We start from the raw sequence: 17661 nt of genomic DNA on the forward strand, positions 1-17661 counted from the left end.
TTTGACGGTGCTTAATATCATGTGAGTAATAAGTGGGCAGCTATAGGCCCTTAAAACAAACCTTCACTCTACCTCCGGCGCCAGGGGCGAGACCTAGACGATCCCCGTTTGGAAAAATGGCGCGCTCTGATTAATCGGTGATGGGAGGATGAGGTAATTAAATTTTGATTGGCGCGTTTTGATTGGCTTCGTCCATAGCTGCCCACACACTGATTGGTTCGGTTCATAATTATCTATGTGGTGATTGGGGAAGGGCGAAATTTCGGCAAGAATAAATATCGCGAAAAAATGATGGATAGGAAATTGAGAGGAAAATTGAGAGCCATTTTTTCGCTACGGAGGAGAGAGGAGGGGGAAAGTACGGGCAATGGACATGAATAGCATGTAGTTTTTTTGCTGTATAAGTCATTTTTTGTTGCCGCAATCCAATATCTCCGTGACTATTGACGTTTTAGTGAAAATTTTTTTTCTTATTACTTATGATGGCAACTTTTACAAAAATTTTCGGGGGCTACCACTCTTACTTTCACTTGGGAAAAAGGGGAGATAAAAATAAACTTGTTCAACGGATATTCTTAAGGCTTTCATGGGTGCTTTCTATATAAAGATTATATATGCGTTTCACGGGCTTTCTCCGTGTCCAGACCCATTCTTGGAATGCCAACGTTTCGTGAACCTTGCAGTCTACTTTATCAGGAGCAGCCTGATACAGTATCACAGGCGGCTACGCCGCCCCGAACAGAAATAAAAATAACACATCCTAACCCGTTTGGGACTTAACTTAAAAGTTGCAGCTTAGACAGTAAAAAGCTTTATAAACCTCACTGTTCTCACATTTCACTGTCTGTATGGGTTAGAAATATTTCAAGCGAAAATATGTCTGCAACATCTAGGCTGCAACTTTTAGGCGGTTCTCAAGCAGACAAGATACTTTTCCTTTTTTTTGAGCGACATAGCCCCAATAAGCACTAATCTATACACTCCACTGTCTACATAATAGATTAATGATCGTGTAGTAACAGTTTAGTCAACTTCAACGCTCAATATCTCGCTTCGTAGAACAAACCCGGACTTTTTTCTGCCTAGACTTTTTGACTAATTTCAATCTAAGGTAATTCTTTTGACGAATTACCGTCATTTTGTCTCTATGACAGATTTTCTAACCTCAATAGCTATCAACTTTAATGCTGATTCTACAATGAGTCGGTTGGTAGTCCTGAGTCAGTGAAGTTAACCAACTTATACAACCGACGTTAATTGGCCAATTTCATCGATTGAGACTTTAACGCTTTAATTTTAACGCTTAATATCTCGCTTCGTAAAGCAGTCCCGGACTTTTTTCTGCTGTCGAATGAGAGGGGAATACTTGACTGTGTTTAATCAAGTCTTATAGATTATGGCATACGGTTACAGCCAATATAAAACGCTTCCTATGACTTCTAACTACAGACTCATTATAGAATCAGCATAACGCTTAATATCTCTGTTCGCGGGGCAGAGCAACACTTTTTTCTGCCAAATTCTTTCATTTCATCCAAAAACGTGCCGAAAAAGCTTAATTTTATTAATTTTTGAGGTAGCTGAACTATATAATTACCAAGAATTTTTTATTTCGTTCCGTAAATTCGGAGATTTATATCGATCTGCGAAGTATCGACAATTTGGCCATTTCAGCATTCCCTTAAGGAGATCCTAAAGCCCAGCATATACAGCGCAACTCTTTGTCGACATCTTTGATATTAGTCACAGAGTAATAAAAAGGAGATCAAACTCAAGTGGCCGGTCATGAAAAAAGTGGGCTCGAACACGGTGTAGGAAAACCCATAGAAAATTCGACAAATTAGAGTTACTAAAACAATCGCGATGAGAAAAAAATTCACTAAATTAGCTTTTGGAGTTGGCTTCGAGTTGTTATCCTAACCTAACCTGATTCTATTAAAAAATCGGCAATCCATACAGGAGTCTGGAAAAAGATCCTAATTCTGGGAATCGATTCTATATCTTGAAATGAGGTGAAAATTATAAAAGTGAGCGAATTTACTGAGAATATTGATTATTTCATTGGTCAATACCTAGTAAATTCGCTTTTGTAATTTTCATCTTGTTTGAAGATACAGAATCGAACCCCTGTTATTATTGAAAATGGCCGGTTGCTGTGTGGAAAATTGCAAAAACGACAGCGAAAGAGGCTAAAATTTTGAATAACCGCGCATTATGGAGCCAAAATGGCGACAGTTCACGGTACTTTGTTTTAGTGACTTTCCGGCAGATGTAATTTTAGTGCCATCACGCCTTGCGGGAAAAGTTGGAGTATTAATTGTCACGTGGTCGCAGAGTCATACGTATGTATCTACCTCATACACATTACTACATACATATGTATGACCTGTAATCACGTGACAGTTTATACTTCCAATTTTTCTCGCAAGGCGTGATGACATTAAAATAACATTTGCCGAATTTTCCATGGGTTTTCCTATATCGTGTTTCGAGCCCACTTTCAGACCTCAAGATGATCTCCTTGTTATTACTTCGTGATATTAGTGTTGATCAAAGTGGAGTGAGCATGCGCGAAATAAGTAAATTCTCTAGTAACGCAATCTGAATTTTTTTCTCAGTTGCCCTTTATTTTTCTTCTCTCTCTCTCTCTCTCTCTTCTCTCTCTCTCTCTCTCTCTCTCTCTCTAGATCGTTTGTACGTCATATCGGTATTCATAATCAATTCTTATATTCAAGATCGTCTTAAGATGTCATAAACCAACCAGAGGGCCGCATTAACAACTTAAAACATTGCTTAAGACGGTTTTAAGAATCGACAATGAATATCGGCTTCTAATTAGTTTGTGACATATTAAGACTGTACTTAAGACTTAAATTTAAGATTTAAAAGGTCTTAAATTTAAGAATAGACTATGAATACTGACCATAGGATTCACATTATTACCGGTATTCATAATCGATTCTTAAATTCAAGACCGTCTTAAGTATAATCTTAAGATGTCAAACCAATCAGAAGTATTCATAGTCAGTTCTTATAATATTTTAAGACTGTCTTAAGTAATGTCTTAAATCGCTAATATGGCCATCTTATTGGTTCGTGACATCTTAAGATCATACTTAAGACGATCTTGAAATAAAAATCGACTATGAATGTCGACCTATATTTCGGGTTCATTCGGAGCGAACCCAAGCAGCTCCCAAGAGACAAAACAAACAATACTATTATTTAAAATAGTTTTGAAATAAAAACAGACTATATATTGCCCTATGTTTCGCGTATCACAATTGGCAGCCTTTTCCTCTTATGCGACATAGACAGAGACGACAGAGATTAGAGAGCAATACTGAGCAAACTGAGCAGAGATGCGTTTCGATATTCACTGTTAGTGCTGAAATTATACAGTATACGTTATATGCGCTATAGATTTTTCGGTACTGGCAGGATATCGGAATATCGGAATATTTACAGTCCAAGTATATGCCTTTCACAAGCGACATAGATCATCTTTTAACAATGTTATCTTTTAACAATATCCGTATAATAAAAGGAACAGGCAACAGTGGACAAAGAATAAGAATTTCAATTTATCAGGAATCATGTATTGTGGAATACACAGTTTCTGATAGATTGAAATTCTTATTCTCTGTTCTCTGTTTCCTGTTCTTTTTATTGTGCGGAGCCCCTAAGAGGTGTGTCCGATAATATAAATCTGAGATGCGACCTAGCAGATGGCGAGCTTGTGATCTTCGAGCAATCTGAGAGCCAAGAATTTCGAACGATATAGAGCTAAATTCCTTTAAAGTTAGATTATAAAATGAAATTGTTTATTTTTATAAATAAATAAAAAATATCCTATTAATTGAAAATTTCTTTCGCTTTACTAGAAACTGATAATAGTTTTAGATATTAAAAATAGCTCGTTACACATAAATATAGCAGACTCATATGCAAGGTCTATTTTCTTAAAAGAAAATACTACTAAAATAAATTTCAGCAATTTATAAGTTATACCACTTGATTGATATTCGTTAGATTCTTTAATATATTAATACAGTTTGATTTTATTTTATTCTATGTGCAACATAAGCTTTGATCTAAAAATTAACTAGCAAATTCTTTGTTTTCAAATACGTAACTTCAAATTCATAAAGAGGAAAAAATTAAAAACTTACTTTCCTCATTAAATATTGTACACAATGTACTCCATTTCTATTTAGCATTTGTTTGAACATTTGTAGACTCAAACATTATAACAGTTCAAATACACTATTTATAAAATAGAAATATTAAAAGAGATAAATGTACATTATGTGTTAACGAATCAGTTGGATCATCACATCATAAATATACAGATTATGAATTTAATTTAGGCGTTACTCTGCGAGCTCGATTTTTGAATCAGGAGCAGCTCGATTGGCTCTAGAAATGTTAAACCGAACGTAGATAAGATGACATGTAGCAAAAAGATGAATTTTCGCAATAAAAGAGCAAACAGACGCCTCCGATTGCAATACCGAACGCACCTAAGGATGTAATAATCTATCACGTCGCATGCTCCAACATGTTGTAATATGCTTCTACCATAGCTTATCATTGCAATGCGCTTAATAGAGTGAGTAGGAACTGTAGTAGGAATGTGCTCCTATCACAGTTGGAGCAAATTGGAGCTTGCGACGCGAATAAACCTACCATGCATAGATTTATAAAATAGACGGAATTTATTACGAGAGAAGCTGAAGACAATATTGAAAGACAGCTCTACTCCAAATATAGTTGTTTCTTTCTTTTACGGTAAGCGATGAGGGATAAATCAGCTTGATTATAAGGCCAACTCTCGAACGTCTATCTTCGTTGCTCTCGGCCATTTCCAGCTTGCCGCGGCGACCAATCAATTCCCCACTAGAAAAGAAGAGAACTACTCCGCGATTATTTCTTTCTCTTTCTATTAAGTCTTCAGTTTCTCTCGTATGAATGCTCCGTCTATCTTATAAGTCTATCTATGTCATTTGTGTCGTTTGTTGGAAGGCACCATTATCCTTTCCAGGGATAGAAAGTAGTTGATTAGAGAGGTGAAGACGGGTTGCTTTTTTTGGTAATTGAATAGATAAAAATAAAAATAATTTTGGGATCGGTAGGAAGACAAAATTGAGGAAAAGCACGAGAGCAACAGCGATGCGGTGAACACCAGCGACGACAAGCGATGGCTGGGCGAGTGTCCAGTAAGGAGCGCGAGTCGAGCTCGCCGAGAAATGCCGATAACCTATCACACCAAATCACGTCAACATCCACGTCCGAGTCAAATAACGACGTGGTTCAAGAGAAGCTAGCGATAGAAGAACGGCTGGCTGCTAAAATGTTTTCCTACGAAATTATCTGTTTTCTCTTTGCGATTACTTTTACCGCTATGGCTGCTCTGCACAGTTCGTAAGTTTTAGGCTATGTTTATATACATACATATATAGAGAAAAATAGTAATGGTCTGCTACTGTTACTATGGACCTATTTAAAATTTTTTATTAACAGCATTAATAAAATTAGCAGCTCTTATCAAAAAATTTAACTTTGTTCTGATAGATAATGAAATTGTGAAACGATTGCTGCCACAGCTAGTCAAACATTTTGTCAACATAAAGTCTGTTTGCTTGGACTTTTTGCACCCACATCTTTGCTTTCTTTCTCTTAACATTCGAGTATATATTTATCTTATTTTAAATACAAAAAGAATGGTGCCTAAAAATTGTCAAAATTTACTCCAAGTTGACATTAAAAAACTGTCTGCAATGTTTTTTAGTATCTGAAAAAGAAAAATAATATTTATAATAGAGAGTGTATATCGCTAATGGACTAATTTAAAATAAAATGTTCTTATTAACGAAGCAGTCAAAAATTATTAGACATACACACATATACACACACATACACACACAAGTCAATATGAGTAAATGTGCTATCAGGATGTGCTAATGGGACCTTTCTTTTATAAAGCCTGATGTCCATGGTGCTAGAAATCGGTCCGAGATTTCGGATGAAGAAAGAATTGATCAATCGCATTGGTCATCTGATCAAATTGTTCAAATGCGATTTGTTAATTCTTTCTCTGCTCAAGATCTTAGACCGATTTCTAACATCGTGGACATTGAGCTTAATATCAGAAAATGCTGGAAAAATTGTTGATAATAATTAAATATCATATGACATACACGACATATATTATATTTCAGTTTTCTTTATATTTCTATATGATAAAACTTTTATGTATTCTAATATCCAATAATAAATATCCATTGTATATATATTTTATATATATATATATATATATATATATATATTTATATATTTATATATACACATACATATACTCATTTATGTATTTTACATACTTATGCACAATAATCATTTTTAATAAAAAATATTAAAATTTACTAAAATAATTCTTTTAGGAATCATTCTTGTTCGTTCTTATATATTTTTTCAGTATAAAACATTTTAAAAGTATGAATAATTATTTAGAATAGCCCTCTCCCCCCCTCCACCTAAAATCTTAATGAAAATATGTGCCTAAAAATTTGATCTGAATTGATACCAAAAAACCAATTTCATAGTGTTTCTTGGTATCTCTGAAGGAGAAAAATATTTGTAATAATGGGAAGTTTGGAAAATTGCTGATAATAAAATATACAAAATATATTGTAATATATGTAAATATATTGTAATATATATAATATTTAAATATTATATACATATGCTCTTTTTTAAATGTATTTTATTATATATATATATAAACCTTAAACAACTATTTTTTTAATAAAAAACATTAAAGTTTTTTTTAATTATTTTGTCTAGTTCAACAACGAGAACATGATGATTATTGATTTTATTTTGACTCTTCTTTTTGTTTTTAAACTTTTATTTTTTATTTTTATTTTAGATATTTTTATTTTAGATATTTTTATCCATTTCTTTAGTTATTTCAGTATTATTTTTGTGTATTATATTATATTAGTGTATTATATTATATTAGGTCTGCGTTATTTGCACTTTTGGCATTCGACATCTTCGCTTTCTCTCTTTTTAAAGTAATATGTATCTTATTAGGTGTACAACTTTGCTTCCGCCGTTTTTTTCCGAAATTCGAGGCTTTATTGTAAAAAACTGGTTATACATTTATGATTCAAAATATTGTCCATCGCTGGCCACTACTTTCTCCCATCTTTCGGGTAGCGTACGAATTCCGCGTCGAAAAAACTGGTCATCTTTTGAAGCTATCCACGAATCGATCCAATTTTTTACTTCTTTATAAGACCGGAAGTGCTAGTCAGCCAGGCCGTGTGCCATTGATCGAAACAAGTGATAGTCAGAGGGAGCAACGTCTGGCGGGTGGGGTAGGACTTCCCATTTCAACGTTTCCAAGTATGTCTTGACCACTTTCGGCAACATGGGGTCGAGCATTGTCATGCTGCAAAATCACTTTATCGTGTCTCTCGTTGTATTGCGGCCGTTTGTCTTTCAATGCTCGGCTCAAACCCATCAATTGCGTTCGATACCGATCGCCTGTGATTGTTTCAGTCGGTTTTAACAGTTCGTAATACACTACGCCGAGCTGGTCCCACCAAAAACAGAGCATGGAGCCGTGGAGCCGTGAATATTCGGTTTGGCCGTCGACATGGAAGCATGGCCGAGAACTCCCCATGATTTTCTGCGCTTGGGATTATTGTAATGAACCCATTTTTCGTCCCCAGTCACAATGCGAAATCCCTTCCGTCTTTGTCTTTCAAGCTGTTCACAAGCAAACAAACGCCGTTCAACATCTCTCGGCTTCAATTTATACGGCACTCAATTTCCTTGCTTCTGAATCATTCCCATGGCTTTGAGGCGTTTTGAAATGGCTTGTTGAGTCACTCCCAATGTTCGTGCCAATTCTTCTTGATTTTGACACGAGTCTTGCTCAAGTAATGCCTCCAATTCTGCATCTTCCAAAACCTCTCTTCCACCGCTATGCCGGTCTTCGACGTCAAAATCACCATTCTTGAAGCGTTGAAACCATTCGACACGTTCTTTCACTAATAGCGGCCTCACTATAAGTATTTGAGAGCATTCGATGAGCCTCAGCCGCAGATTTCTTCATATTGAAGCAAAAAATTAAAACCTCCCGCAAATGACGAGAATTTGGCTCGTAAACTGACATTTTCAATCGAGAATAACTTTATGATGCAGACACAAATCGACTAATGTTTCTATGGGGTTATGTTGACAGATGCCCAAGTTTATTGTATGACGTATTCTATGATCTATTTATTTCGACCATCACTTACCGCTAAAGCCATCTATAGGAAAACGGCGGAAGCAAAGTTGTACACCTAATATTTTAAGTTAAGCAAAAATATTTGGGGATTTCATGCAACGCCAACAGACTTATTTATAATATTATTATTTATGCTATATAGTATTATTATATATAGTATTATATAATATATAATATTATTATAATATTCTTGAGGCACGGGTTTTTTCCGTGTCCAGATCCATTCTTGGAATATCAATGTTTCGTGACCTCACAGTCCACTTCATCAAGCTGAGGAGCAGCCTGATTCTGAGCTGTTCCTTCAGGTCGTTCCTTTTTATATTACTACTTGTTATTGGTCAGTCTTTAATAACCAAGAGAAGTGTTTTCCATGTTTTATTTATGTTGTAGCCATTATTTCTATTTAGATTATTAGGGTGTTTTTGTTCCTCTTTATACTTTCTTGGAAAGTATTGTATGATGTAATGTTGTCTATTATAATTGTTTTGTCAAACAGTATTTGATGTCCTGTTTCGATGTAGTGTTCTGATAATGTTGATTGTGTGTCGTGTTTTAGCCTGACATCACGTTGATGTTCCGTAGATTGACTATTCTCCCAGTTTCTCCAATGTATACTTGCCCGCAGGAAGTATACAAGGTATTTTGTATACTTCTGCGGAGCTGAGTGGAGGTCTTTGATCTTTAGGCTTTCTAAGATTTGTCCTATCTTTTTGGTTTAAAGATAATTCGGATATTGTATTTGTTTAATATCCTGCAATCCGATCTGTTGTTTTTTTGACATATGAGAGAATGGATAGAATCCATTCCGTCTGGTAGTGTGTTAGAAACCGTTGTATTGTTTGCATGTTTATTGATTGTTTTGATTATTTTTTTTGTCGCGTCCGTTTTTCTGTAAGGCTAGTTTTAAGTGATTGAGTTCTGTTTGTAGGTATTCTTTGTCAGAGGTGAAAACTCTATATAGAAGTGAGTTGATTGCAGACTATTTTTGTGCTGAGTTGTGATGCGACTCGACATGTAGGTTAATTGGCTAAGTATGCTATATAGAGGTTGCACAAAAACTGAAACGCGCTATATCTCCGAACTCTTTAAGATATAAACGAAAATAAAAGAGGTAGAAACGGGTTCAAACGATTCTCTTTTGAATGGCATAAATGAAAGAAAAAAATCTTAAAGTTGCGCGCTGGCCATTTTTTATTTTTTACTTATTTTTTAACTGTTTGAGGTACAAACGAAATAATGATCGATACAAACAGATACAAACGAAGTGCTATGATATCCATTTTTATTTTTGAATAAAGTTGGGCGCCAGCTTCATACCGGTATGATCTAGACGGACCCAATCTGAAAAAAGTGCGCTCTGATTGGTCGATGGAGAAGGATGAGAATAAAGATTAATTAAACGGCACGTTCTGATTGACTCACTTCATGTCTACTATATAAGTCTTTCTATAGAATAGTTCTTTCGAATAAACATTTCTTTTTATATTTTATATTTTAAAAAGTACTTCCTGTGGAAAAATGTTGCTGAAATTATTCTACGTTTTGAAACACTTTTCAATAATATTTCAGGCATTTTAAAAAAGTTTTAGTTTAATTTCAGCGATTTTTAGCTGAAAAATTCATTTTCGACAAAATTTCAGCAAAATTTTTAGACAAATTTCAGCAAGAATTTCAAAGAAATTTCAGAAAATTTCAGAGAAATTTCAGTTGGATTTCAGTAATTTTTCAGTATGTTAGCTGAAAAATTCACTTTCAGTGAAGTTTCAGCAAATTTTCAGCAATTTCGCTGAAATGTTCCAAAACATAGAATAATTTCAGCGAAACTTTTTCAGCAGGGACACGATTGAACATGATAGCATGCAGCATAAGATTTGGCGGATTTACAATGAAAAAAATTTTTCTAAAATAATTATATGATCAAATGGTCATTGCGTTTCAATCAGAAATAGAATAAACAGAAATAGATAAGGAACTGCCCAAGATTATAACTATTACACATAAAATATAGAAATACATAGCATTGCTCACAAGTTTCAGAAAGCACTTCTTGCAGCGTCGTTGTTATTATTCCAGCGAATATGATGGAATTTCGACAAAGGTATAAGAGAAATCTGAAGTCCAAAGATAGTATTCCATAATTATCAAAATACGTTGTCCTGCTCTGTACTTATCGATGTGGAAGATGACCCAATGTTGACTGGGTCGATCGTGATCATCTGTATTAGCAATAATGGTAGTCAACCTTATCTACACTCTCGGCAGTCTGTCGGCAGGATAACTCCTAGTCAGACAAGATAAACCTCTATTTAGACACTGAGATGATGTAATGCGTTTAAAATTTTCAAAGAATTCATTTCTCGTTGTCCGAGAACATGAGAGGAGAAAATGTTTGAAAAATTCATTTTACCTCTTTTGCTAACGTGAGCGTAGAGCTCTTAAAAATACTCTACGATTGTGTGACATTAGTTAGGTTTATCTTTATCAGTCATTAATTCGTTCATTTATTCGATGGTGCAACATCTCAAGACAGGGCAGGACCTATCTCTCAGAGATTTCCATAATGGATTTTTTTCCGGAATTAAATTGTTAATCTAATGTCCAATTTCATCCTAAGAGATCCTAATATATACATATATTCGATATATGGGATCTACAGTTTAACGCCGGATCCGAACGGCGCTGATGATTAAAAAAAATCTCAATCATCAGATGGAACCATTTGCTCTTTAAAAAGAAGCGAAAAGTCGCTTACATGGACGCAGATGGGATTGAACCCGGATGTACAAATCGCGAGTCAATCGCAATGAGCGGCAAGTCACTCGATCACGCCTCATTTTATCAATTGACAGGTCAAATTTTGAAGGATCTTCTTTCTCCTTGTCTGTCCCTTGTTTCTTCTCACTTTATATGAAACTATGTCTTCCTCAAAACCATTCCTTCAATCTGAAACATTTTTTTTGTCAATAATTTTGAAGAAAATTAACTAGATTGATTAAAATGGGATATTCTGTATACAACGAGAGAAATCTCTGTTAGGCTACATTCTAATAGCACCATTCACATCGCCTGATGCCTAGTAAGTTTCTAATGTGTATGTATACATAAGGATATCCCAGAATGACCAAATATTTTGTGCGCAAGTAGAGCAGATTAAACTGAATCGAAAAGTCCTCTACCATTTTACAATTTTCCCAATTACACAAAAGTTAAACAAGATGTTAATTACTAAAAATTGCCGAATTTTGGTCTTCAATAATTTTTTATTCAAATACTATCAATTTTACAGAAAAACAGCAAGAGACAAAAATTATTTATTTTCTTTTCATAGAATCTCTAGCTCTAAGAATTTTTTACTTTTTTATCAACTTTTTAGTACTGCATTTTCTTATATTGGCAACTATTTTTATCAACTATACTATTTTTATCAATTTTTATGAAAAAATGCGATATTAAAAAATTTTGAAAAAATTTTCAGAACTCTATGAAAAAAAAAAAAAAATTTTGTCTGTTGCTGTTGCTAAATTTTTGTTGACTATTGCGAAAATAGCAAAATGTTAAAGGACTTTTCGATTCAGTTTAGTCCGCTCTATCTGCGCATGAAACATTTGGAGATCATTCTGAAATACAGAGTGTTTCAGAATTCGCGTTCAAACTTTTTAAATAAGAGCAATTTTAAGTTCACGAATGAGTGCTCTATATTGGATCAAGAGCGGTGTACACACATTCTAAATATCACAATTATTCATAAATTGTCTATTTATTTTATTTTCAGTCGTTTCTTCAGCGATATCAATTAGAAAACATCTCTTCTTAAATAAGTTGTATTCAATGATATTTATATATCATGCATAGTTTTTATAAAATCTTTAACAAAATAATAAAATAATAATGTATATGCTCCTACATCAGCACCGGATCGCGTCGTGTATATTTGCCGCTCCTAATTCACGCATAATGTAGAGCGTTCATTCGTTAACTTAAAATTGCTTTCATTTAAAAAATACTGTTTGAAACGCAATTTTGCCAGAGGAAAAAGTTGCTTCTTTTAGCACATACAATCACATGCTGTATTACAATACATGCAATCCACGAATTCTGAAACACTTTGTATATGTATTACGCCTTGCATATATAAACTATAATGAAAATTTATATTAAATTGGCCAATTTGACGTGGGCAATTGGATCTTTCTTTTTACGTACACGTACACACGCGATTATAACAACTATAATATATAGATTTTATTCTCAATTGTCACTATACGTATACATGCTGATACCATGGATTTTGCAGACCACCCAAACTTTCCAAACCTCCCATAGCGAAACCTTTTTTTGATCAAAACTCGGTGATACTGGACTTTTATAAAGGTCATCTAGATGCAATGATCGAGAGGCTAACGCAAGCAGATTTTAGCTTTATTATGTATTACGCACCTTGGGATGCAGAAAGTCAGGCTCTTCGGCACGAATTTGAAAATGTTGCTCGATTTTATCATCCACAGGTACAAAATTGTGATTCAGTATCTTACGTTTCTCCTTATATGTTTATAAGTATTTGAGCATTGTGTGTTCTTAGATATTTTTTGCAGCCATTAATTGTTGGCATCCTGATTCAGAGTGTAGAGTGCAATATAATAAAATCCATGGTTATCCAGTGTTAATGTTGTATCCATCCAGAGATTCTGGTATTAATTATAGAGGAATTCGTACGGCACCATATATGATTCGTTTTCTGGATGCATTTATGAATCCTATTATTAGAATAACACATAAAGAACAATTAATGGAATTGTTGGTTGCTTATGATGTAAGTATTTAAAAAAATAATTAAGTTTATTTTTCAACTATTAATTAATAAGAACTTTTTTTTATTTGAAAAAGGGAATAAATAAATAAAGGGAATAAATAAATAAAGGGAATAAATATTTTGGTTTTATTTTCAGAGCTCTTTAGTGTTAACGATATTCAAAGTGAAACTTTTTTAAATATAAAATTATTTACATTTTTATATAACATGCTTATTAGCATTAAATTATTAAAATCTTAAGGTGCTTTGAGCATTAATATTATTAAATAACTAAATTGAATTGTGATATTACTATTTCAGCTTTGACTTAGGATTGTATTTCAAGACCGATAAATTATCGATGATACACAATTAGCTTGAACTGAAAATTGTATAAATTCACAAGATATATTATTAGACATGAAGAACTGCCTTAACTATTAACTTAAAATATTAACTTAAACATGACATTTTTCACTTTCGTGTGTTTTTTTTATCTTAATTTTCGCATAAGATGAATTGAAAAATTTAATACGCTTATTTTAGTAATTAAGATACAATGAACCTAGTGGATGGATTTCCTTGGTTTTTTTTCCAAATCGTTTATTCATAATTTTCTTATTTATATTTTAATAATTATGTGAATATATTAATAATAAATTAATATTTACTCTGATAACTTGCAGGCAGTAGTTGTTGGATATTTTAATTTTACACGATTGGATAAAACTCCTGGTTATAGAGAATTTTATAAGGCCGCGATACGATCGTTAGAAAGAGATCCTAATAGAGAATTAGTATTTGCTATAGTGACTAGTGCATTATGCAGCAAATTGCATTACGGAGTCCACAAATTTCCATCAGCAAGCTTACTCATGTGGAATGAATCTTTAGTAAGTGCGTAGCACGCAAATCTTTTTACTCTTTATCATACATTATTAACACCAGGTTTAAAAACACTTAGAGTTATCCGGAAGGCAATGAGTGGACTTCCGAGAACATCCTAAATTGGATCAGCAATTCTATTCATCAACCATCTCTCTGGTTGCAACCTCCCGGAATTAAAGCGCTCACTCTCGCGCCCTATCTTCGCGAAGGACCAGTTTTATTTCTCTTTACACCACGAAATCCACTTCATATGGAAAATTATATTTACAATTTGGTGCGTTATTATAACATTATCTTTTTTCTGATTTTTTAGTAAGATTTCACAAATATTTCTTAATCTTAATAAAAAAATCTTAATAAATCTTAATAAATCTTAATAAATAAATAAAAAATCTTAATAAAAAAAGACCATTTATGTGTTTTTTAAATATGATTTTTAAATATTTATAAGATTTAATAAAATTTTTTTTATACAAAACGTATAAAAATATGAATTTTTTAAAAATAATTTTTATACTGTGATTATAATTTTCATACATCAAGTTAAAGGTTTTATTATTTGATGTATATGAAAATACAATAAATTCTCTTACATAATACATATTTATAGCAAATAATAGTATGATTTACATCAAAATATTCTTGCTTTTTAGATAAGAGAGATTGGTTTACAATATTATAACTGTGCAGATAGTATGTTAGTGAAGGATATAATCGCACGTTTAGAAGCAAAACGACGTACGGCAGTAATTCGACATTTTTCTAGAAATCAAGAATGCGCTGATCTAAAGAAAAACAAAATCTATACTAAGCAAATAAAGGAATCAGTTGCTAGCATATCAATTCAGAAATGGATCAATAATAGTTGTTGTGCGAATGTGGCAATGAATAAATGTCTCTTGTGCAAAACAAAAGTGATGAATCCTTTAGAGAAAGAAATCTGTACAGTTATTTCTAAAAAATTTGATGTCTGCAAAGAGACCGATGTATTTATGACTTCTGCTATGATTAGACAACATGAAAAACAGATATATAATTATAATAAAAATTATGTGTCAATAAAATTACAAGAGTCAACATTAAAAAGGTAATATATATTTATTCATAAATACAGATATACGTCATTTCAAAGCAACTTTTTTAAAAAAAAGAACATTTTAAGGCTGCATGCAGGTATAGAATATAAATCATTATTGAAAGAAGATAATGATTCGCGATCTGCAAACATGGTGAGAAGAAATTTTTTAAAAGGTGATTGCAGAAGATGGTTGGCTGGGAATGATTATCATCCATCATTATTCCCACGAGATTCTCCAAGGCAATTTAACTTCAGTTTAAAAGAATCAGTCTGCAAAACCAACAAGACATTAGCATTAATAGCTATCGACAGTTTGCATTATTTCCATTTTGCAGACCATCTTGGGATTGATATTTCAAAACGGAAAAATAAAACCACTGTTGTCATCATGGATGCTGCAGTAAGTTTTGATAATGTCAAGATTCGAAAAATTTGTAAAAGTAATTAGTTACAGAGATAAGTTTTTTTCAAAAAATAATTAAAAAGGTATAGCAAAGTAAAGGTCTTAAAAAAAGGCTTTTTATATCAATTTTTTATTAACTATAAATTTTAGTAAAAATATGAATATCAATTGAGCATACTTTGAAGACATTTTAAGAATTTTTATATGTCAAAATATATAACGATGTTGCACAGCATTATAAATTTCTATGTTCAAAAAACATGGTTCATCGGTGGCGTAGAGAACTCAAGTTGTAATTATCTGAAATGAAACTTTTTTTTAAATTTCAAATCTATATAAGTGTAGTTTCAGTTAATCGTAGCAATTTTTTTAAATAATTTTTTTTTACAAAATGACAGCGGTTTAAAAAAATTTTAATTTACATTTTGAACTTCTTAACCATCTTGTCCTTCGAAAACTAATTATTAAAAAAAAAAATCCCCACGCTTAATTGAAACTATTCAATTTTTGTGAAGCTATTGTGCAAAGCTGAGACCGATCGGTCGAAAATTGTTCGAGTTAGACGCCGCCAGTTGAAAAAAAAATAGTTTTGAGAAAAACAAACGTTTAAAGTTTCATTATTACACATTCAGCATTGTGCGTTCTCTAAAATTTGCATAACTTGAAAAATACTGCAAATTTTATAAAAATCTTTCAGGAGCATATTTTTAAGAAATCTTTCGAAAAGAAATTCGATTTTTTTTAAATTTTACTTTGTTATACCCCCTTAATTATCATTACACATTACTTTTTCGATAACGTTAATTATAGTTATTTAAAAAGAATAATGGTACAACTTACTTTTCAATAATTTTTCGTTAATTTTTTGTATTCTATCTTATTATATCTACATTACTACTTTAAATACCAGAATTTTAAATATTTTTAGTATTGAATTATTTTACGTATATTAAACATTCGGTTATAGATTATATTAATAATAAATTCGGTTATTATATGTTATATTTATAATAAAGTAATACATATTTTTGGATCAAAATTATGGGATCAATATCCCATTAAGATATCCCATATGAAAGAATTTCTAAAATTCTAAGGTTTAATTCTTAATATAGATATTTATACAGAGTGTGATTATTAAAGATAAAAATATATTCCAATTACAAGAAATAACTACTGATTGTTCATATTGAGCACTTAAGTTTTGTCTATATGTTGACGAATAAGTTAGGACAAATAAGTTTCCGCCGTTTGCAAAAGACGGCGCCACTAATAAACTATAGTTAAAATTGTTTGATATAAAACGATATATCGTGAAGATTGAACATCTGGCAACACCATAACCTTGAAATATTAGCGATTTTGTATCAGCATCATATTTTTTTTTGTACGAAAATGTCGAGTTTTGAGCCGACTAAGCGTCATTTGCGGGAACTTTTGATTTACTTCTTTAATTTGAAGAAATCTGCAGCTGAGGCTCATAAATTGCTTGTAGAAGCATGTGGTGATGCTGCCTTAAGTGAGAGAAGTTGTCGTGAGTGATTTCAAAAGTTAAGAACGGTGAATTTGACGTCGAAGACAAAGAACGTAGCGGAAGGCCGAAAGTGTACGAAGATGCGGAATTGGAAGCATTATTGGATAAAGATTCGTGTTAAACGCAAAAAGAACTTGCACTTACATTAGGAGTGACTCAAAAAACAATTTGAAATCATTGGGAATAATTCAAAAGCAAGGGAATTGGGTTCCATATGAACTGAAGCCGAGAAACATTGAACGCCGATTTTTCACATGTGAAATGCTGCTTGCCAGGCATAAACGAAAGGGTTGCATCGTATAGTCACTGGTGATGAAAAATGGATCCACTACGATAATCCAAAGAAGAGGAAATCATGAGGATCACCTGGCCATGCTTCAATATCGACAGCCAAGCCGAATATTCATGGAAAAAAACTCATGTTGTGTATTTGGTGGGATCAGCTTGGTGTTGTGTATTATGAGTTGCTCAAACCGAATGAGACCATTACTGGGGCTTTCTACCGAACACAATTGATGAGATTGAGCCGAGCACTCAAGGAAAAACGCGCCCACTACTACTCCAGGCATGACAAAATTATTCTTCTGCATGATAATGCTTGACCACATGTTGCGGCGCCGGTCAAAACCTACTTAGAAACACTCAAATGGAAAGTTCTACCCCACCC

General features: G+C 32.8%; 1 protein-coding gene across 1 annotated transcript in view; it reads left to right on the top strand.

Annotated features, from left to right (window-relative positions):
- Nucleotides 1-5200: 5200 nt before the first annotated feature.
- LOC105625656 (thioredoxin domain-containing protein 11) overlaps nt 5201-17661 on the top strand; it is a 26438-nt gene continuing 13977 nt past the window's right edge. Inside the window, exons 1-7 of the mRNA XM_012206979.1 lie at nt 5201-5424; nt 12597-12807; nt 12882-13112; nt 13778-13984; nt 14056-14253; nt 14633-15066; nt 15142-15457. Coding sequence (XP_012062369.1) covers nt 5201-5424; nt 12597-12807; nt 12882-13112; nt 13778-13984; nt 14056-14253; nt 14633-15066; nt 15142-15457 — 1821 coding nt within the window. The remainder of the gene's footprint in view (nt 5425-12596; nt 12808-12881; nt 13113-13777; nt 13985-14055; nt 14254-14632; nt 15067-15141; nt 15458-17661) is intronic.

The sequence above is a fragment of the Atta cephalotes genome, assembly GCF_000143395.1.
Source record: "Atta cephalotes unplaced genomic scaffold scaffold00003, whole genome shotgun sequence".
Lineage (NCBI taxonomy): Eukaryota > Metazoa > Arthropoda > Insecta > Hymenoptera > Formicidae > Atta > Atta cephalotes.